The sequence below is a fragment of the Erpetoichthys calabaricus genome, chromosome 5 (assembly GCF_900747795.2).
Source record: "Erpetoichthys calabaricus chromosome 5, fErpCal1.3, whole genome shotgun sequence".
NCBI classification, from domain to species: domain Eukaryota; kingdom Metazoa; phylum Chordata; class Cladistia; order Polypteriformes; family Polypteridae; genus Erpetoichthys; species Erpetoichthys calabaricus.
The window spans coordinates 154154795-154179096 of NC_041398.2; the positions used below are offsets into that span (position 1 = coordinate 154154795).

At 38.1% G+C, this 24302-nt stretch overlaps 1 protein-coding gene across 2 annotated transcripts in view; it reads right to left on the minus strand.

Annotated features, from left to right (window-relative positions):
- Positions 1-23248, minus strand: part of hgsnat (heparan-alpha-glucosaminide N-acetyltransferase) — a 379450-nt gene extending 356202 nt beyond the window's left edge. Inside the window, exon 1 of one of the 2 annotated variants that reach the window (XM_028802147.2) lies at positions 23045-23248. In XM_028802147.2, coding sequence (XP_028657980.1) covers positions 23045-23213 — 169 coding nt within the window. In that variant the 5' untranslated portion in view covers positions 23214-23248. Of the gene's footprint in view, positions 1-23027 lie in introns of both variants that reach the window. The other variant, XM_028802148.2, reaches the window with a different exon arrangement.
- Between the last annotated feature and the right edge of the window lie 1054 nt (positions 23249-24302).

A 24302-nucleotide genomic window follows, 5' to 3' on the forward strand; every position in this document is an offset into this window, starting at 1 on the left:
CCCAAATTAATGCACCTGTCTAATTGTGTTATGATGCATATTGCATATTTTCTGTTGATCCAATAAACAATGTCACTGCTGAAATACTACTGTTTCCATAAGGCATGTCATATATTAAAAGAAAGTTGCTACTTTGAAAGCTCAGCCAATGATAAAACAAAAATCCAAAGAATTAAGAGAGTTTCCAAACTTTTTCATATGACTGTATATCCAAATGATGTTTATCAAGACATTAGACTTATCAGTGCTGGAACTGTTGCGTTATTCTACCTCGTTTGATGATAATCAAAAAAAGATGCAAGGCAACTGTTATTTAAGACATCATTTTTATTTTATTTTTGTAAGCAGTGAGTGTTTACATTTTGACTTGAAAGTTTCTTTGGATTTCTGCTGTTTGTATACATTTGTACTTAAAATTTCAGGTCAATTTTGTTTGGTGACAATATTATGTAAGCTCCTAAAGAGGTACAAGGTTAAGTTAATTTAGTTACTGTTATTGTTAAACTAAAGTGTTAAGCAGTAATGTTATAATTAATTATACTTAAGATTTCAAGGGAAAACAATTCCAAACCAATTTCTGTGCTTACATGTGACTTATGCTGTGTCACTACTATTGCACTATAATGCTGCTGCTGTTGGCACCTTGTGGCAATAGATTCACTCTTAGAATTAGGTAGTCTATCAATGACAGCAGCTCATTGGAAAAGAAAGATGGAAAATGCCCTTCATTTTGTTTGCTCTAATAAATGCTGCTGCCTGCAAGCTGCAATCGCTGATAAAACATGCAGTATTTTTTACATATAGTCATAAATATCATTATCACAAATTTCCTTGAAATACAGTAAACCCTCGCTATATCGCGCTTCACTCTATCGCGGATTTTATATGTAAGCATATTTAAATATATATCGCGGATTTTTTGCTGGTTCGCGGATTTCTGCAGACAATGGGTTTTTTAATTTCTGGTACATGCTTCCTCAGTTGGTTTGCCCAGTTGATTTCATACAAGGGACGCTATTGGCAGATGGCTGAGAAGCTACCCAACTTACTTTTCTCTCTCTCTCTCTCTCTCTCTTGCGCGGACTTTCTCTGATCCTGACGTAGGGGGATTGAGCAGGGGGGCTGTTCGCACACCTAGACGATAGGGACGCTCGTCTAAAAATGCTGAAAGATTATCTTCACGTTGCTACCTTCTGTGCAGCTGCTTCGTTAAGCGACATGCTGCACGGTGCTTCGCATACTTAAAAGCTCGAAGGGCACGTATTGATTTTTGATTGTTTGTTTTTCACTGCTCCTGACGGAGGGGGTGTGAGCTGCTGCCTTCAACAGCTTTGTGCCGCGGTGCTTCGCATACTTAAAAGCCAAACAGCCCTATTGATTTTTAACTGTTTGCTTTGTTCTCTCTCTCTATGACGCGCACTCCTTTGAAGAGGAAGATATGTTTGCATTCTTTTAATTGTGAGACAGAACTGTCATCTCTGTCTTGTCATGGAGCACAGTTTAAACTTTTGAAAAAGAGACAAATGTTTGTTTGCAGTGTTTGAATAAAGTTCCTGTCTCTCTACAACTTCCTGCGTTTCTGTGCAAATCTGTGACCCAAGCATAACAATATAAAAATAACCATATAAACATATGGTTTCTACTTCGCGGATTTTCACCTTTCGCGGGGGGTTCTGGAACGCAACCCCCGCAATGGAGGAGGGATTACTGTATATGCAAACAAAAGACTCAACAGAAGTGATTGATGGGCCACACGAATAGCATCTCTAGCCATGGAGTTGTTGGCCGATGCACGGTTTTTTACTTTGACTACCGGCATTCTTAAATGCATAATGGCTATCATTTTGGTTTCCTGTTCCACTCAGTCAACCTCCAGCCCCCATTCATGTTGTTGAAAACCGACCCCCTTCCCAACTCGCAGTGCTGCAAGCTCCATGTGAGAAATGTTGGACTTAAATAGTGGCATTTTAGTTTCTAATGAGGAAGTGCTCCACGCCCGTCACTTTTCGGATAGGTACATCCACTTCAAGCGCTGCTTTGCATATACATTTCCATCTGTGGACTTAAAATAGGAACATTTTCATTGGTCAGTTTTCATAACTGATGAAAACAAATAACTCTTCTTGAGTGAATGGTGTAAATATCTGAAAATTGTAAACATTCAATAAAGATAATAGGTAAGCATGTACTACTACATTATAAGACCCTATTTTATGATGCCAGTCAGCAGGGAGAGACTTGAGACCGTGTTGAGAGGAATAGATGATGGCCGTAAAATATGCAAATACTGGCACCCAAAAACTTGGAGGGATGGAAGCCTTCAGAAAAAAAGTATATATATATATATATATATATATATATATATATATATATATATATATATATATATATATATATATATATATATATATATATATATATATATATATCTGCAGCCTAGAGCTCCAAATGAACAGCATTGAAGCTGAGAAGAACAGGCCATAAATGCTGTCCAGTGGGATTCTCAGGTGGGACTTTCTTCAGAAAGAAGCCAGCCTCAGAGGGCGGAAAACTAGAGCAGACTTGTGAGATAAATGTGTCCTGGGGGCGGAATCAAAAAGCAGGATGCAGCAGAATGTGTTACATGCTCTGGGGCCAGGACACCAGAGCAAGTTGCAGAGAAGCCTGTGGCATACATCTGGGATTGGAACAGGACAGTGCAGTGTAAAAGCATTTGTGGTGTGCTCCAAGGCCGAAATCATAGCTTCCCTGCGGTAACCTTCTCCTAAGGGAAGGTAATAACTTGATGCATACAGTTTCCAATAAAGTTTTTCCAAGTGTTTCGATTTGTAATAGACAAACCATCAGTTCAAACTCCAATAAAAGACTTTACCCTGTGTTCATTTCCTTTACCCCATTACTGTGGCTCATTATAATATATGCTCAAATTTCAAAATTATTTCTACTGCTTACTCATTTTGATTTATAAGAATACACTAATTTCTGATGGAGAATCGCAGGAATCCTTGGGTAGAGGGGTGCTTTCATTGGATTGGCTGGCTCATCACTGACCCAACTGATGAATGGCCAATAGGGGAAGGCACCTTGATGGCCAAGGTCTCCAGAACAAATCCAAATCCTATTATGCAATATCATCTACTTTTGAATTCTGCTCTGTACTTGTAATAGTTCTACTGCACTATTATATTGTATTGAGGATTGCTTGTGTTCTGTTCTCTGTTTTGTATTTATCCCTTTTGGTACTCACTACACGCCCAATCTACCTGGAAAAGGGTCTCTCTTTGAACTGCCCTTCCCAAAGCATCTTCCTTTTTTTCCCCCTACAAGGGTTTCTTTTTGGGAACTCTTGAGTTTTTCCTTGTCTTCTTAGAGAGTCAAGGCTGGGGGGCTGTGTGTGATTTTGGGCTATACAAAAATAAATTATATTGTATTTTCCTATAAAATGGTGTTTTTACAATAACCATCAACACAACTGAAGAAACTGGTCTAATGCAACAATATTTTATCCAAGGCCAATTGTATATAGCATGTTCAAGAGTAAGCAGCTCAAGTGACTTAATATTATTATTAATATTTCACTGATGCCTTTATTCAAGGCAACTTAAAATATTTAAGATAAATCTGGTTACATTTAAATTTGTGTTTCCAATTATATCATGGAAAGGTAAAGTGACTTGCTATGGTCACACATTATCACAAGCAGGAGTTTAACCCAGTACTTGACAGTTTGAAATCCTAGTTCAAAAGTCTTAACCGCTCTGCCTACCAATAATTTCAGCATTTGGTTTCAAAAAACACATACAAATATACAGAAAAGTACTTAGTTACAGGGGTACATGAATCAGTAGTCCAGACCCTCATGACTACCAGTTTTTTTATTCCAAACACTCTAAAATTACAGACTCCTAAGGTCTGGCGGACTGCCAGATGTTTCAGATCTTTGGTAGTTTTCCCAACTATCACCAACATAACTAGTATGTTCATTCATAAATATCAAAATACAATGCAAGGTTTGAATTTTAATGTGTGCCAGATATGGGGATCACCACAGTGTAACAACAAGTGAGGTTTATAATCTCAGGGGGATTTCAGCATAATATTTATAAAGAATGATACATTAAAAACTTCTTGACTTGCCTTCATATGTACAAATTCTAATTTATTCTCTGAAATTTTGTGTCGAGTAATCAAAAACCACCACTTAAAACCCATAATAAATACACAAATTCAAGCACTACTATTGCTGAATTAGTAAATTACAAGATATTTCTATTTAAACTATCTTGAATCAACTCTTTAAAGCTGTTTTTCCAAGTCTGGTCTATCAGTGAACCAAATAGTTAGGTTTATAATATTTGCATCATTAGCTGGTTACAAAATATTACTAAAGAGTAACATTTAACACATTAGTTAAACAATTCATATTTCAAATGTCAGAAGCTCATGGTGCTTTAATTTTTAAAATCTTTCCTTCCTTTTTCTTTCTTTTACATTTTGTCCTAACTTTAAAAATCAAACTTGTCAGGTTTACATTAATCCTCTATTTTAGATCTCCACTTAACACAGCCTTTGTTCTGCTGCTTTCAAGATTTCTTGCTTGAATGATTAGTTTTTATTAAATCTTATTCCAGTGTACAAATCCAGAATTTGAAAGTTGTGTAGCCTGTCGTTATTTGTACAAAAGTGTTTGTCAGAATACTCTTTTTTTTTTTTTTTTAAAAAAAAAGTTATTTAGCTACTGAAAACTGAAAATGTGTAACTTTTTCTGAATACTTTATCAATACTTTCCAAATTCCTTCAGGAACTGCTATATAGCCTAGTACATAAAAATGGTATACAAGTTGAATATACTTAAACTATGAACTGAAAATTAAGTTCAGTCTCACATGAAACATAAGCTCGGTTTTTACAGTTCATCAAAAATCAAGGAACCAACTTTTCCAGAAAACTTAATAAAAGCTGAATATCTGAAAAGAAAAAGAAAAATAATAATAATGACTGCGTGATATAGCGGGTCTGCAGCTCTAAAAGAATGGCCAGTTTTTTAAAGTAAATAATAGCCGCATTCATGGCTTATGTAGGGGGTCGTGGTAGTGTGACCAGAGCGGTTCCCAGGTGCGATACAGGAGGGGGGTGTTTCTGCATTGAAGTGAAAGCTGAAAGAAGCAGTCACTCCAGCTGAGCAGTTTTAGGAGTTAGAGTGACCGGCAGTAGGATTTATTGACATTTTAACCTCCACTGCACTTTGGACACTGTTTTGTTTTTGTTTGGTTTGTTTTAATAAAAGCACTTGCACCTTTGGCACCATCCCCTTGCTCAGCTGCCCATCTGCCAGTTCTTCCGGTTACATTACCGACAGTGTTGGGCTCCCAGAAGTAAGGGAGCATGGAGCAGGACCTACATCATCACAGACTGTAGCTCTGATCCCGAGTGGTCTACTTTTAATAAACAAAGTTAACAAACAAAACTATCCTTTGGAAAAAAAAAAAAGGTTATTTTTCACATTGCATACATGCTCTTAACTAACCTACCAACTAAATAATTCACTCAATTATAAGTATTTGCATATCATCTACGCACATCCTCATGTACTCTTTAAATCCAACCAAGCGACATGCCACATTTCACAAGATATAAGATTTTTATTTTCTCTTTGAGAGATAGCACTACACTTCCTCTTAACCTTTAGGGCAGGGGGGGTAAGCAATGTCAGTCCTAGAGGGCCACAGCGGCTGCAGGATTTTTGTTCTAATCCAGTTTCTTAGTTAGAAGTCAATTATTGCTATCAATCAACTAAGAAGCCTTAAATTAAATAAGGCCTGTAATTGGCAAGAATTGGGTTCAAATAAAAACCAGCAGCCACTGCGGCCCTCCAGGACAGACATTATACACCCCCGTTTTAAGGGACTGCTTCGACCACTTAATTGTTCTTTCAGAGCCATATATTCACAGAAACAAAGGTTACACAAGTAACCCCTATTTTAAATGCACATGCACGTAAAACTCTAGGTGACGTGCACCGCATTGTTTAACTATCTGGACAAAAAAAGTCAACCACAGACCACCATTCAAATCCCCTTTCATTATTATTGCCAATTTCAAACTGCAAGTAGGTTAAGGAGGAAAAAAAGCAAATAGGAAAGCCAAAATCAGCAGCAAGTCACAAACCGTTTTACATTTCCTCCATATCTATTGCACTGCTGCTTATAAAACAGATAATTACTTAAATATTACTAATTACAATCACAATCATTGTAGTGCTCCGTACACAGAAAACTGAAGTTGAGCTTTTTGAAATTCCTGTAATTTTTTTTACAAAAATTTTCATTCTGCACTTAGTTGAATTCATGGAGACAGGGGGCTGATTGTACATTATTTTTTTTCTAGAAGATGAATACTGTATACTTTAAAATACAATTCCATTAAGTAACTGTAGTCTTGAATACATCTTTAGAAAACATACCGAAGACTGAATCCTGAATACTCACTTTTGTATTCTTAATATGTAACACAGGTACATGTATTCCAGTACAGCCCAACCTTGCTTGTACACAATAAATTTATAACTGTGAGAGAGCACCACATTCTTCAACATACCATTCAAATACATGATGTGTGCTTTCACTTACTGGTTATAACAATTAATGGTAGTTTGTCTTCAAAAGCCAAACGAATGACACAATTTCAGTGTTTGCAGATTGATATCTAGCAATTAAGTATGCCATTTTGATTGTCCTAACTTTGTCTCAAATTATGCGTCTCTGTTAACACAGCATATTAATAAGGATATAAAATAAATTCTTTTGGCATTAACAAATGTGGTAAGTCACATCATCACTTGAGTAGATAAGCCAAATAGACACTTCGTTTGAATATAGCATTGAATTTTCTTGCTGCAAGTGCAGTCCTCCCACATCCCTATATGTGTGGATGCACAGCAGGACCCTGTACTGTAAACACAGGTTAGAAAATGCAGATACTTTGACTGATGGACATCTGTAAAAGTGTTCCTTTACAATCGCAGAAGGAATGCAAAGGCTTTGTTCATTCTTCTTCATTCATCAGGGCTGTGTAGGACACCATTTAAAAGCAACTAATCACGTTCTCTCTTCAACGCCTCTTACAAATGCATGAGTGTACAAATTAAATGATTCATCTCATTTGGTCAAGTTATTTCACTCTCAAAGCAAGCACAAATCTCTTTTAAAAAATAATCCGATTTTGCTGCCTATATGCGATGCAAACTCAACAGCTTACAACATTTGCTCACTGCAAAACAAAAAATGTTACTATAATGCTGTTGGAAAATTGAGCTTTTACAGTATGCTGAATAGAACTCGTAATATTTAATTTGTTTATTTAACATTGGTCTGTTTTTTTAGAATTATTTAGATAATGACTTAATTTGTGGGATCAGAGCTCATGTGGGAAATGTTATGTAATTAAAATAGAAGGCATGCACAAATTACCTCATTAGTTAATTAATATTCATGAGGTAGTTTTCTAAGACTGTCAAATTTTGGAAGTAGATAAAATTCTGGGGTACTGTATGTTGCTAAACAGGCAGACAGGAATTCTGGGAAAAGAAGTATAAATTGTTAAAGAGTGTCATTGAATATTAGAATGTATAGGTTTAGGCTTAGATAAAGTGACCAGTATGTGCATGCTTCTAAGAATATGCAAAATGGAGGCTTGGGACTTTAAGATGAACATGTTTCCTGTCTAGCCAAAAGTAATTTGATCACCAATTAACCAGACCATGGGAGCTTACCATTTGTCCCAAATTTGACTGATGAGCTTACATAAGGCAGGGTTTTGTTGTGAATAGGGGCAGTCAGCAAGACATTATAAATTCAAAGGATTGTAAAAGGTACTGCCAGAAGGACATCATAACTGCCAAGATTAGGAGGAGAGACTGAAAGAAAACTGCCAAAGAGAAAACTACTCAGACTTTACCACATTAAGACCAACTGTCTGCTCCCAAGCATCATGCCTGGTTCAAGAAACCAAAGACTGCAACATCCAAAGTTATAACCACCCGAAGCGAAGCGTACTGTGTGCCCCTGATTTGAATCGTTCAGGTTGTATATTTTCAAAACTAACATTTAATACCTGGATTCTCCTTCAAATAAACAAAATTAATGACTGAAATAGTTTTGAGTATTGGTTTGCTGAAGCTGCCCTTCTATTTAGTGACATTTAACCATTCAAAAGATATCTAGAACCAAAATAATTTTGAATAAAAATGTGCTTTTTCCAGTGAACTCTCTACCACACAATAATAGACTAGACACCTCCCAATTTATCATAGAAGATCAGTTTCACCTATTCAGCGTTAAGACCACAACGTCACTCAGGCTGTAGAAGTGCCAAAAGCATTAATACCGAATGTTACTCGGGAAACAGTATAAGCATTTCTTCCATAAGCATCAGGCCCAAGCATCACCTGGGCAACAATGTAGACATATCTCTTCTCCTAGCCTCATAATAGCGTCCCTTAACACTAGAATCACCAGAGCCAATGAAAAAAACTCATAAATCATGCCCACCTTAAATCCCTTCGCAACTCTCTGTCCGCATCTTTTGTCTTCTAAATGTGTTGATAAGCCTAAGCCCAAGCAGCCTGCTATACCATCCCCCCACCGCCACAGAAAGGGTAAGAAGTTCTCCTAGTTCCTGCCTTGATTGATTATTTGGGAATAAAGCTACCCCGAATTGTAAGGGGAAATAATTTGTGTGTTTTGGGTCTACAACAATCTATGTAAACACATCATTAAAGCAGAAACGTTTTTCACGTTTTAGTAATAAATAACAAAATGTAGACATGAACTGTATAATGTGTGAAGGCTGATGGCCAAAGATCAAATAAACACTTGATGCAAGGTAAAAGTACAATACAACAGCTTCCGTGGTGCTGTGGTTAAAACTGCCGACTTAAAATCCAAAAGGTCGTGAGTTCAAAACCAGCTCCCCCGCAAATTTACCTTTTCGAGTAGTGAGCAGCTCTTATTTTTAATATTATACAATAAAAACATACATTTGATTTGTGTCTCTAACAGCCAGTGTACAATTTATAGGACTTTCAGTGTTTTTCTTTCACTTTTATTCTCTCAGTCACGATCCAACACCCACCCGCCCCAGATCTGACACAGTTACTTTTTATCTGAAACTGGGAATAACTGTAGATGTGAGTGGTGTTTTGAGACAATGGAACTGGAAATTCTCTGATCTGGATAGATAAAAGCTGACACACAAACGGTGGTGAATCTGCCTTCTTCGTAACTCACTGTCACTTTAATTTTTTTAAAATTTAGTTTTATTGAGTGTTCCTGCTCACACTGAATTAGTATGCACCTTATGGTACATTATGTCAAAGCCGATGTCAAACACTCATACCAAAAACCATTTATTTTTGTTATGATATGGATTTTTCTTATACCACAACACCGGTTTAAATAGCCTAAACAACGTCCAGAACGTGGCACAGCGGGAAACTGTTTGGGGGGGGTAGGGGGGGGCTTTTTCACTGCCTGAAACAAAAGCACTGCTTTGATGCTGGGTGCCACCAGTTAGCAAATCCAAGCAGAGAACTTGCGTACGCCAGGGTTTAAGCTACCATGAAAATGTGCATGGCTTTACTCCAAGTTTACGTTTTATACATTGCGAATTGAGCGTGGAAACGGGAGTACGCAACATTTTTGTGCGTATACACAGTTTATACATGAGGCCCCAGGTGTACCCATGTTATCCAGGAGACCACCTGTAAAAATATTTTGATCAATACAATTTGTGAGGGGAGAGAGGTGTCAAATTTGACACAACTTTATTTTTTCATTAATTTCACAAGATCATGTCTCAAGTACTAAACCACCTAGCAGGCACATATTTTGCCTACTTGTACCTTTTGGTAAGAGCAGACCTTCAGAAATGGAAAAAAAAAATATTTAGCATTTTTGGCTTTGCCGTGTTTAGGTTTACAGAAAGTATACTTCTAACAGATACAGCCTGCTGATTTTTTCCCCTTCATGTTTAGATACCTACATAGGGCTTTTCAAGAGGTTATAAGCAAATAAGAAAAACTGCATCAGGGATTGACCAGCAGACAATGAAAATGAGTCTAATATTCAGCCCAGCTTAATGCACAGCAGGAATGTCCAGACATTGTTTTAATTATTTTTCCTGTATTCTACATGGTCTTTGCTTTCTCAAAAAACAAGTCTTACTTTTCTTATGCAATTCTTTCATTTTTATTTAAACATGGATTAAATTCACCATTTGTCAGTAATGATAATCATCAAGTTCTTCATCACTAACTTGAGTATAGGATTAACAGGGGGTCCAAAAAAAAAAAAAAAGAAAAAACACCTACCAAAGGCACTTTAAGCACAGCACATGAACAACAGCTGCAATGATACAGTGCAACAACACCCAAACTAGCCTCCAATAGGACAATAGTCTAATGTGAGGGACACATCTGATCCATCAGAAGTGTTATAATGAGAAGGAAGGATCTCAGCTGCCGTTTCAGTGGTGAATATTCAGACAGTCGTTTGACTGCCTTCATCAGACCCCCGGCTGACTGAGTTTGCCATCTTCTCTAGGGATGCAACAGTGGTATTCTGGAGTACCATGAATTCATTTGGCCATGGAGAATTGAATTATCTGTTCCGCAACATGATAGGACATCATCATTTAAAATGGGGGGGGGGGGGGAGTTTGACATTTTTGATAACTTTCTGATTGAAAACTTGAGGATTACCATTACTAACACATGGCGCATTCAGACTATGTTTATGATGGAAAATAAACATGAAAGTTTTGTATTAGAAAATAAGGTTTGTGTTTTGAGAAAGGGATAATACAGAATGTAAACATAAATGTAAAAATTATCTGCACATTCTCACAGGTCATTAGGGTGCTCTGAATATGAGCGACATCTTTTTCAGAAAGCCTATACAGTTATCTATGAGACCCATTAAGACACCACCCGGCTCTGAAACACAGGTAATGCGTCTGTTAATGGTTGTTTGTCCACTGCGAGGCAATGGCAGGTTCGCCACGTCACCAAGGTAATAACAAGGGTGCAGCCCCACCATGCAGAACATCTGTCAGGCAAGGGTTGATGCGGGGAATACTTTAATCCGGCCACTGACATGGCCCACTTTTTCTGTATCCCCCCTCCAGGACGATCCAATCCCAGCCACTGATTTGCAGCCATAGGACTGACCTGTTCCTGAACTGAAGAAGGTCACCAACAAAGGACGAATGATAATGTCACTGCTTGTTTGCCATGTCGCTGTGTAGTGAAGTGGTAGCCCTTGTTTCAATAGATACCTTTGCTGTTCCCATTTTGAACTGAATAAAGCCGGTTTTCCTGAAGCCTGTGGACTCAACCTCATTTTTCAGGTGTAAGACAGGGAAAAAAAATAATAATAAAAAGCCTGTGTTATGAAGATACCACATGGGCTGGATCGGCATTCCAGTCAGAAGAGTGGATGGCTCCTTACCCAGATGGGAGGCTGCTGGGAGGCAGACAGGGATCCCGACCAGAAAAGAGAAATGGGCAAGACCCAGCAGAGATGGTCATACTAGCCCACAGATAGCCCAACAAAAGTGGAAGAGGCCACTAAGGACTTTCAATTCCCCACTGGTGCTAGATGACAGCAACCCTTCATACTGGCACTCATTCAGGAACCAGCAGGGAATGCTGGGAGTCGTAGTTTGGCAGCACAGTCCTGCTTGGGTCTGTAGGTGCCACAAGGGGGTGCCGCAGAGATGCGCTCCACAAAATATGGGACTTCCATATGATCCAGAAGTACTTCCATCGTGCAGTAGCTAAGGCACTGGAAGTGCTCCCTTGGTCTTCAATAAAAGGGACCACACTGCCTCATCCAGGTGAGTCGGAGCTGGGAGGACATAAAGCTAGATTGGAGGAGGGCAGTGCAGTGGCGAGAGAAATTGTGGAGAGAGATATTGTGGAGTGAAATTACTTGTGCTACTTTGTGCAGGAATTCAATTAATAAACCATTTGTGTGATTGTGTTTGGGCTTCGCCGACACCCCGGTTTCATCACAGTTCATTACAAATGTGTTTCTAAAGCCTAAACATAGCTAAGCCAAACACTCAAAAATAAAATTTTGGTCTATTTCAAGGGGCTGCTTTAACACTAGAATTACCAAAGCCTACGAAAAAAACTCGTAGATCCGGCCCACCATAAATCCCTTCACACCTCTCCGTCAGCGTCTTTTGTCCTGCAAATGTGCCGATCAAGACAAGCAGTCTACTATTCCATCCCCCCACCGCCACAGAACGTGCACAAAGTTCTCCCAGTCAAAGCCTTGATTATCTGGGAGTGAAGTGCTGGAGTTTTAGAGTGGAAATAATAGATCGTTATTTGGAACACATGCATTTCATGTGCATTCTATTTCTACAATAATCTCTGTAAACACATTGTTAAAACAGAAACGTTTTTCATATCCACATTACTAACCGAGAATGCTAAACCGGATGGACGCAGGGATATACGGCAATGGGCCGTGGCCGCAAAAGACGTACTGCGCAGGCGCCCCACAAATCCCCCCCCCCCCCCCCCCCCCCCCCCGCAAGCAACGGGAACCAGATGGAATGCAACGTAAAATAAAAAATGAGGCGTCGCGCACAGAAAAAAGGAGTCAGACCACAGAAAAAAGGAGCACGAAACCCATTGCACACGAAACGGGACACACACAAAGAGGAGGATTCAACAAGCCCCTAGCACACAAAAAAAAAGAAGCCGAGAGCACCACACAAAGCCCATTGGACACGAAACGGGACAGACTACGGACATAGCACACGAAACGTACACAAAAACGACGATTCACACCCACGACCACAGTAACATAAATAACAAATGACACACAAAGCCCCATTTCTAAATGAACCGTCCGTATTAAACATACGTCATCTCAACACGTTCACAATATGCAGCATAGGTAGATCTCATTACAATGAGGCACTATTAACCGTTCAACCGCAGAAAAGGCTCCATATTAACAGTGAGTACGATCCTCATTACTTATCCATATTTCTCACGCTCAAGAACAAACAAGTCATGAATTCACGATCATGGGTACAAAACGATACCGCTCGGATAACGGGACCAAACACAATTCACACTATGCAGCATAGGTGGATCTCATTACAATGAGGCACTATTAACCGTTCAAGCGCAGAAAAGGCTCTATATTAACAGTGAGTGCGATCCTCCTTATTGTTTATCCATATTTCTAGAAGAAAAAATGTCTCGGCTCCAAAAACGCAAAGCTCAACTAACACAGTTACAGAAACGAACCCAAATGGACAGACACACTGAACATAGACGCATGCAGGGCGCGTCTCACAGTGCTGCATCGACACAGGCACGGCTTCAAAACGAAACACCTCCCGTCTCAGACATACAGAAACGGCAGCGAGGGGACAAAATAAATAAACGCAGACGTCTACACCGCGCATCTCAAATGCCGGAAAACAAGCAGGCAAGGCTCCAAAAAGAGAAAGCTCAACTGACCGACATACAAAACCGGGCAAGGCTCAATACAAACAATGCATGCCATAAACTACAACGGGCTTCTCACACAGCACAGGCAAATCGATTACAGCTCCAAAACAACACGTCCCAAATACTGGACATAAAACGACGCGCCTCTCAAACGGCACAAGCAAAACATACACGTCACGGACATCAACGACAGACACCTGCTAAACGCTTGCGTTAGCTGACAACGCGTTCAATAATGAGTCCACTATTCAGGAAAATTCATTAGGATTAATGAATGTCATTTGCAATCATTGTCATTCACTTAACTTCCCTGAAGAAACAACTAGCAATACAAGTAATGAAATTACACGTTGTTCTCAAATGGGTCAAATTAGACTGCCTCCTTTACATTCATATCCTGAATATCCACAGAACCTTCCTAGGGTTACCACTTTTAATACAAAAAAATAAGGGACGCATACTGCAGCGGGGGCCACATCCCAATGCCAACACTTTGCAGACTCTACTTAAAAGACCCGCCCTCCTCACTGGACAGTTAAAATGACCAATCAAAATAACGATGACATCAAGTATTACACAATCAAAAGTAGGAAAGGAGGCATCTTCATAAAATGCGTGTGGGATGATTTGCATGAGACGCTGCTTTAAAAAAAAATGATAAAAAAAAAAAAAAAATACGGGACAAAACCCGTCCCGTATTGATTCAAAACGGGACGCGCAATTTCATTCTCAAATACGGGATGATTCCGTATTTTACAGGACGGGTGGCAACCCTGCCCATTACTAAACGAACCGTCCGTATTAAACATACGTCATCTGAACACATTCAAATTAGGCAGCATAGGTCGATCTCATTATACTGATCCACTATTAACCGTTTAACCACAGAAAAGGCTCCATATTAACAGTGAGTGCAATCCTCCTTATTACTTATCCATATATCTAAACGCTGAAGAACAAACAAGTAATGAATTCACGATCACAGGTACAAAACGATACGGCTCAAGTGACGGGACCAAACACACGAACCCGCATGAAAAAAAAAAAAACAATACACGTCAGCGCATACAACGCGCTTCTGAAACCCCGGAAGAAAAAATGTCTCGGCTCCAAAAACGCAAAGCTCAACTAACACATTAACAGAAACGAGCGCAGATGGACAGACACAATGAACGTACACGCATACAGCACGCGTCTCAAACTGCTGCATCGAAACAGGCAAGGGTTCAAAACGAAACACCTCGAGTCTCAAAGATACAAAAACGGCAGCGAAGGGACAAAATAAATAAACGCAATTCATGACAATTCATTGGGATTACTGAATGTCATTTGCAATCATTATCATTCACTTAACTTCCCTGAAGAAACAACTAGCAATACAAGTAATGAATTTACACGTTATTGTCAAAAGGGTCAAATTAGACTGCCTCCTTTACATTCATATCCTGCATATCTACAGAAGCTTCTAACTGACCAAGTACCTGAAAGTGAAAACTTTATGAACTGCATTAGATCCTACAATAGTTCATTTGCTTTTGCATCTAATGCCATCCAGTCACTTACTCAACACCATTGATAAACTTCTACAAACGTTGATAAATAATAATATTCCCTTTGGAGCAAAGGTACTTTTATTAGGGGGAGATTTTACACAGTGCTTAGCTATTGTTCCACATTCCATGCGCTCGGCTATTCTGCAGTCCACCTTAAAATACGCAGACAATTGGCATTGCTTTCAAAAGAGTTACGGAGATATTTGGAACAGCAATCTCATTAGACCAAATAATCTAGTTTGTTGTGTTAAAAGGGTTATGTCCAAAAAATATTAATGTTGATCACATTAGTAACCAGGTCATTTCATTACTTCCTGGAGTTGCACAGCTCTTTCTAAGCTCCGACAAAGTTGACTCTGATGACGACAATGACCATCTTAATCTCCCCTTAGAATATTTGAACACTATTAACCCAGACGGATTAACACAACACAATCTTAGCCTTAAAAACAGAACAATAATCATGCTATTAAGAAACCTTAACACTAAACAGTGTTTATGCAATGCTATACGTTTAGTCGTCAACACCATGCCACACAATGTTATTGACGCAAAACTTCTTACAACATCACATGCTAACAATACTGTTCTAATTCCTAGAATTAACCTTACAAGTTCTGACCTGGAATTACCTTTTACACTTAAACGGCGACAGTTCCCCATTAAACCTACCTTGGTCATGACCATCAACAAATCACAAGGACAAACAATACACAAAGTTAGCATCTACCTCTCTGAGCCCGTTTTTGGACATGCACAACTTTATTTGCTTCCTATATGCGTCATCTAAACCTTCACACTATGCTATATCTCATTCATACATCACGCTCGTTGTAATTTCACAACACCAGGGGTTGGCGAGCGAAGCGAGCAGGGGACGGAGCCCCCTAGTTTTAATAATAAATGACAAAATGTAGGCACAAACTATAATGTGTGAAGCCTGAAGTCCAAAGATCAAATAACAACTTTCATGAAAGGTTTAAGAATGATACAACAGCTTCCGTGGCATAGCGTACAAGATTGCTGACTTATAATCAAGAGTCCCCCGGTTCAATCCTGACTGCTTCCTGTATTTTCTGTTTTGCAGTAGTGAGCTGCTCTTACTGTTAATATTATATAATAAACACATTCATTTGGTTTGTGTCTGTAACAGCCAGTGTACATATACAGTATAGTACTTGTAAAATTCAGCTTCCCCCCCCCCCTTTAATTCTCTCAGTCACGATCACGATACATACTACCGCCCCCCTCCCCCCAGGGGGATCGGACGCTATTAGTTTTTATTTGAAACTGGGAATAACTGTAAATGTCAAAGCCGCACTGATAAAAAAAAAAAAAACACACAGACATAAGTATATATAATATTCTGAATTATTTATTTTATGACCTGAATAGTACATTTCAGAAAACATTGTGGCACGGATGCAACATTATTCATATTCATTCATATAACATCTTGCGGTTGTAATCAGTGACCACGTATCCCCCCACCCCCCGATCTTGCCAGTCCCCACATGTTGTTGTATGGTGGTGTTTCTTTTGTACTCCAGGACATGCAGAGGAAAGAATAGTAATTGCAAACAACATTCTGATATCCTCTGATGAAGGAAACTCCACTGTAATTATGTTGTTGGACTTAAGTGCAGCATTTGACACCATCGACCATTCGATTTTACTACACAGGCTAGAAAATGATGTTGGGCTTACAGGCACCGTGCTCGCTTGGTTTAGTTCTTATTTATCAAATCGATTCCAATATGTACAGAAATGTGCCGACAGTACTCCATCATTATACACAGAAGTTCAATATGGTGTCCCGCAGGGCTCAGTACTGGGACCTTACTGTTTTCACTTTACATGCTTCCACTGGGATCTGTCATTAGGAAACAATGTTAATTTTCACTCGTATGCATTTGACACCCAGTTATACCTTTCATTTAAATCAGATGAAGTTTCTCCGATGTTGTCTTTAATTAGTTGGGTTAGCGAATAAAAGGAGTGGATGAATGAGAACTACTTGTCTTTAAATACAGATAAAACAGAGATGTTAATTGTTGGAGGGAATCACGCTGATCATAATATTTTGTCATCATTTAACTCAGTTGGAATCCCAATTAATGTTACTGAATCAGCCCGCAATCTAGGAGTTATCTTTGACTCTAGCATGTCATTTAAAGCGCATATTACAAAGTTGTCCAAAACATGTTTCTTCCATCTTAAAAATGTTAGGAAATTAAGGCGCTTTCTAAATAAACAGGATTCTGAGAAATTAATTCATGCATTTATCTCTAGTAGGATTGACTACTGCAATGCGGTGTTCACTGGATATTCAAACTGTTCTTTATACAGCCTCCAGTTAATCCATAATGCAGCTGCAAGAATTATTACAAGAACAAGAAAATACGAACACAACTCCAGTTCTTAAATCCTTACACTGGCACCCGGTTAACTTTAAGGCAGATTTCAAAATCCTTCTTTTAACATATAAAGCATTAAATGGTCGAGGTCCGGCTTACTTGTCCGAACTTATCATGACTTACAAACCAGAGCGCACATAACGAACTCAAGATGCCGGTCTGCTTATGGTTCCAAGGAGTACTAAAATAACAATGGGAGGTCGAGCTTTTAGTTACAGGGCCCCTAAACTGTGGAATGGTCTGCCTGCTGCTGTAAGAGATGCCCCTTTGGTCTCAGCTTTTAAATCCTGGCTGAAGACTCACTACTTCAGTTTAGCATATCATGACTAGAGCTGCTGATTAACTGTACATACTGCATCTCTGTTAGTCATTAGCACTAAAATATAAGTAACATGATAGTTAGAATTGGATACTAACCCTCACCTACTGTATTCTGTTTCTCCTCTCGGTACTCAAATGTGGCACTTGGTGCCACGACCCACCTGCCAAGTTGTCTTGCCTGCCTAAGGTAAAGTCATCCCTGATGAAGGATCGCAGGAATCTTGAGAAAGAGGGGTCCTTTCCTTGGATTGGCTGGCCCAACACTGTTTCAGCCGTGGAATGGCCAAATGGGGGTGGCAGCTTGATGGATGAGGTCTCCAGGAGTCTAAAATTATCCAAATCTTATTATGTGATATCATCTACTGTTAAATTCTGCTCCGTACTTCAAAATTTTTTTTTTATTTTTTATTGAGGATTTGTTCTGTTCTGTTTATTGTATTGTATTGACCCCCTTCTTTTGACACCCACTGCACGCCCAACCTACCTGGAAAGGGGTCTCTCTTTGAACTGCCTTTCCCAAGGTTTCTTCCATTTTTCCCTACTAGATTTTTTTGGGAGTTTTTCCTTGTCTTCTTAGAGAGTCAAGGCTGGGGGGCTGTCAAGAGGCAGGGCATGTTAAAGCCCATTGCAGCACTTCCTGTGTGATTTTGGGCTATACAAAAATAAACTGTATTGTATTGTATTGTACAAAGAGGTCAGTTCAGCGCTATATGCAATCATCAAATTCAAACAGTTCACACACATGCAGTTCTACATTTATGACATATGTACCTCTTGCAATGTACACACTTCTCTCTATGCTGTGGTTTCTATTACACACCTGAAAGACAGACAATATATGTGACATTTTGAAAAAATCATTTTATGACCTGAATAGTAGCAATCAGAAAACATCATCGCACTAATGCAATATTTTTTTAAAACAAACAGAGTCACATCAGCTATAAATGTATGGTATTTGTAAAAGTTAGCTTTTTTTAGTTACATTGATGCTCTCCTTCGACCCCCCCCCCCCCCCCCGATCTGACTAACAGCGCCAGTATAAATTCACACCCGATCCAACGCTGTTCGTTTTCAAATAATATTGCATTAGTGCAATGTTTTCTGATTGGTACTATTCAAGTCATAAAAGGATTACTTCAAAATGTCACATATATTTGTCTCTCTTTTTGCTCAGTGCTGCGTTGACTTCGTGCACCAGAAAGCATGAGCTTATTCAGTGAGAGAAGGAGCACGCAAGTGGCCGGTTGCTTGTACTACAACAAGCTTGACCTGGCGGCAATCAACGCACATGTACTGTACAAGGCATGCACGGGGCCACTGAGAAGAGTGTTCATGGCTCACCTTGCAGAGGAACTTCGCTGTCGTGTCTTACAAGAAAAGGCAATGGATAAAACAAAGGAGGATGCAACAACGACAAGCTTCTGTTCCAAGACTGCCACTTCCCCAGCATCTTCAGTGTAATAGTAACAGAGCGCAGAGAGAAGTGTGTACATTGCAACAGGTTCACATATCGTAAATATAGAAAGGACGGTCCTGCGTGTCTGTGAAAATGTGAATCTGATGATTGCATATAGCGCGGAACTGACCTCTCTGTACTATTCTTTTCCTCCGCATGTAGTGGAGTACAAAAGAAACAGCATCGTGCACCCAAAAGTGAACACTGGCAAGACTGAAGGAAGAAAGAAAAAAAAAAAAAAAAAAACGCAGTCACTGATTACAAGCGCAAGAAGGTGTGCGAATCAATATTAATAATGTTGCATCTGTGCCGCAATGTTTTCCGAAATGTACTATACAGGTCATAAAATGAATAATTCCAAATATCATATATACCTAGGTTTCTGTGTTTTTTTATTTTTGTCAGTGCGGCTTTGACATCATGGACCATAAGATGCATACTAATTCAGCGTGAGCAGGAACACTCAATAAAACTGAATAAAAAAAATAAAAAAAAATCAAGTGACAGTGAGATACGAAGAAGGCAGATTCGCCAACATTTGTGTGTCAACTTTTATCCCTCCAAATCAGAGAATTTCCGGTTCCATTGACTCAAAACACCACTCGCATCTACAGTTATTCCCAGTTTCAGATAAAAGTGACCATGTCAGATCTTTGAGGGAGGTTAGGTGTTGTATAGTGATCGTGACCGAGAGAATAAAAGTGAAAAAAACTTTTACAAGTCCTATAAATTTACACTGGCTGTTACAGACACAAATCAAATGTATGTTTTTATCGTATAACATTAACAATAAGAGCGCTCACTACTCAAAATGGTAAATTTGTCGGGGAGCTGGTTTCGAACTCATGACCTCAGGTTTATAAGTCGGCAGTTCTAACCGCTGCACCACGGAAGCTGTCGTATTGTACTTGCACCTTTTGTGAAAGTGTTTATTTGATATTTGGCCATCAGCCTTCACACATTGTACAGTTCATGTCTACATTTTGTTATTTATTACTAAAACATGAAAAACGTTTGTTTTAACGATGTGTTTTCACAGATTGTTGTAGACACAAAACACACATCAAATTATTTCCCCTTACAATTCTGGGTAGCTCACTCACACATGATCAATCAAGGCAGGACCTGGGAGTACGTCTTGCCCGTTCTGAGGCGGTGGGGGGGGGATGGTATAGCAGGCTCCTTGGGCTGATCGACACATTTAGAAGACAAAAGATGCTGACGGAGAAGTGCAAAGGGATTTTAGGTGGGCCGGATTTACAAGTTATTTCGTTGGCTATGGTAATTCTAGTGTTAACCATGCAGGGTCATCTGGACCAAATATTTTAATTTTGTCACATACTATACGAATTAATGTACTAGCATGCAAAGTCTGAGCCTGCTCGGTGGTTTAGTTCTTGAGCTATGGACTTGTAAAATTTGATGAAAGAATGAGGCTGGATAAAAATCGAACAAACAACTCGCTAATTGTTTTAAACGGTGGGAATGTCGTAACTAAAGACTGACACTGGAAAAAAACTCGGTGCTCTTCGGTTGCTTAAGTGAACTGAAGTGCATAAATAAAATTTTCCCACAGATTCCAACCCAAGCAGCTGACTGATATAAAACACGTTATACTAACCGAAGAACTGCATGAAAGTAAACAAACATCTTTCCCCCTTCAAAAGTAATTCAATTTGCTTCAAGATAACAATACCTTCTCCAAACTTTATTAAGCAATATATGTTAGGAATAATAAATCCCCTTGGAATAACTTTGAATAAACTTTATAATAATATCATTGATCACAAAGTTGAGGAGCTGTTCCCAGGGGGGAAAACATTTTCTAACAAGCAAATTAATATACATTACAGCATGCATTATCAGCTTTGAGATTACTGAAAGGATTTACTACTTTTTACTGTTTTACTACACAAAATAACCCTTTAACATTTCAAAGGATAAAGTTCAATGCATGGCAAGAACTCATCTTTCCTTCAATTTTAGGGTCATGTTTGGTTTTCAAAACAGTACAATATTAACACAGTATGAACAAATATTCTACTAATTAAGAACAATACAGCATGTTCTTGGAACAAGGAGAGTGAAACATAAAATTAAAAATATTAGAAATGAGTTATAAATAATCCTCACATCATACGTCCTGCTCCCATACCTATTACACCAGTGTCCCCAAAGAAAACAAAAACCAAAGGTAAACCTGGAACACATAGCATAGATATGTTTACTAGTGATGATTAAAAATAAAAAAACAATGATATTCACTATCTCAGATCAAAGATAACGTATACCAAGTAGCTATTGGAGCAAAGTCCTTATAACTTTGGTGGATTAATTGTTAACGCATAATAGATTTTAAAACTGAGGAAACATAGTACAGTATTAATCAACTATGTTATTTTTCTCTATTATGTCCATCTTAATTCAATGAGAATGGACAACTTGTACCTAATTACAAAAAGGAACACTGCAAACTGTTAAGCTATTAGTATAAAATTAAAGATTCGTAGTTTTTATATTAGGTGTCTTTCATCAGAAAGATGTACAGTTTTAAGGCAAACAAACAAAAACTAGAAAGGGGAAGAGAAAAAGAAAAAAAGTCAGCAGAATTAAAAGCAAACAGTACATTAGCAGATAACGTACGTCATTCAGCCTTTTATTAAAATATAAAAATTAACTTCAGCCCGTAATACAAGTAAAAATTAAAAATACAAAGTATACCGAGAAAAAAAATTTACTGTAAAAATCGCTGACTGTATTAATTCAATTAGCATATTTGTTTTCTGATATTCATAGTCCTGTGCAATGTTCAAATCTGGCCAGGATACGCAAAAAGATCTAAACTTCTCAATTCAAAGTAAAGTGTATTTGGACCTGCATATGCCCTAATAAAACTCTTAAACACACAAAGAGTAAAATAATAATATTTATAACTCAACGTATAAAATGACATAATACATGCATTGAAATAAACACCTTTTATAAATGAGTATTATTAAGTAGATTCAGATATAATGCAGGCTACAAGGGAAACTTTTTAACGTTAAAATAAAGCAAAAGGATGGTACTATACAACATTTAAAATACTTACTGACAATTTAAAACTATCACTAGTCATGAAAAATACACTTGTTAATATGTTTAGTTTAGCTGGCAGCAGCGTTGACTAAAAACGGAGAACAAGTTAAGGCCATTCTTTCAATTATTCAGATTTGCATGAGGCGTAAATAGTGAGTTAATTTTATGAAATTGTTGAAGTAGCAACACTCCTCCCTTTAACAGAAATGAATGATGTTATAAGGGGTACTAAGAAAAATAAGATTTTTTTAATACCATCGTATTTTAGCAGTATCAACAACGTAAGCGACATTTGTGTATTTAAATATACTTTGCCTTACGTTTTATATACTTTGCCTTACGTATAGTTTCAGCAAGTTCACTCTAAATGAAGAACAGTGCGCAATTTTGCCACTTGTTGCGTGGAAAAAGTGCTTTTAATTAGAGCCACTATTTATTTATACATGCATGAATGTGACATATAGGATAAAAACAAAAATCAGTGCCTGGTGTTAATCGTGCATTTTCAAATACAGACAAAAACTCAACAGTTACTCATATTACGCAATAAATTAAAATTATGTTCTATGCTATAAAAAAACGTCAATTACCAATTATATATGTGTAAAATATTGATGCCTGCGGTCAATTATTAAGCTAAACAAACACTAAAATAAAATTACCTCGTACAATTACTTACAAACAGAGGAAGTTGCAAGAGGAAGGACGATAGAAAACATGGCTACGACTACGTAAAAAAACAAATTAACTTTGCCATCATATAAAGGATTCTTCATTTTCTCTTTCTTCCAACCGAGACGTCTATTTTTCAGCTCCCTTTTCTCTATTAATTTTCTTCTCGTCTTCATATATCCTCTCCCTTCACTCCACCTACTACGAGTACGGAAAGAAACAAGGTACAAGCTTAATCGACGTAACGGAATTTGTTCGGCTCTGCGTTTGACTTTGCGTTTGAGTTTAAATAACTAAGTCTAATGACTCTATTAATCTCTTGGATGTCCGTATATTACTGAGAATTTTGACTTCTTTGCTCATCACAAAAACTGTTCACTGTAGTGTTCCGACAACCAGTCTGTACGTGAACATCAGGAGACGGTTTTAGAATTTCCTGTAGAAAATAAGGAGTATTCTGTAGATAATTGCGAATATTCCAAATAACATGTTTACCACATATAGTTAGACAGCCAAAAAACAAGTGTGTTTAATTTTGGAATGTTGGTAAAGTGCAGAAATTCCAAGTATATTATGATGAATGCGTATCCAGGGTGACTGACCATTAGGGCACAGGCATGGGACGGCCGTTTCATGAAGTAAATTTTATGTACTAGTTACTGTTTGACATTAAAATTAATTTTCTAAACTACTAAGCTACTAAACATTATCTGTCCGGTACTGCAATTTATATATAGTAGTCCTATATAAAATATCGTATTATGTCATCATGTTGTTTTAGATGTCAGTACACAACCTTGCAGCGAAAACTTTGTTCAAAACTGCCTTTTGCCCATTTCTGTTTCAATACCGCTACATTTCAGTTAGCATATACATTATTGCAATTTATTTTATGTCATATCTAGTACTTAAATTCTTCGGTACTAATAATTAGTTTAGATTATGTATTATGCATTTTATTGTTCTCTGGTCGTCGGCGTGAGCGATAGTGTTTTTCAGCTGCGATTATTAATATGATGAAATAAAGTTATAAAGCACAGGATAGGACTTTTTCATATTAGGACGGAACATTTATAGTTTATCGTTAAGTTAATGCAACATTTGAATCGTGAGGTTTTCATTATAACCTCGGTTATAATTTATTCCATTGTAAATGAGCAGCTACAGATGCTATGATTTGCACTGGGTGTGACGAGGATGGATAGGATTAGAAATGAGTACATTAGAGGATCAGCTTAGGTTGAAAGGTTGGAAGACAATGTCAC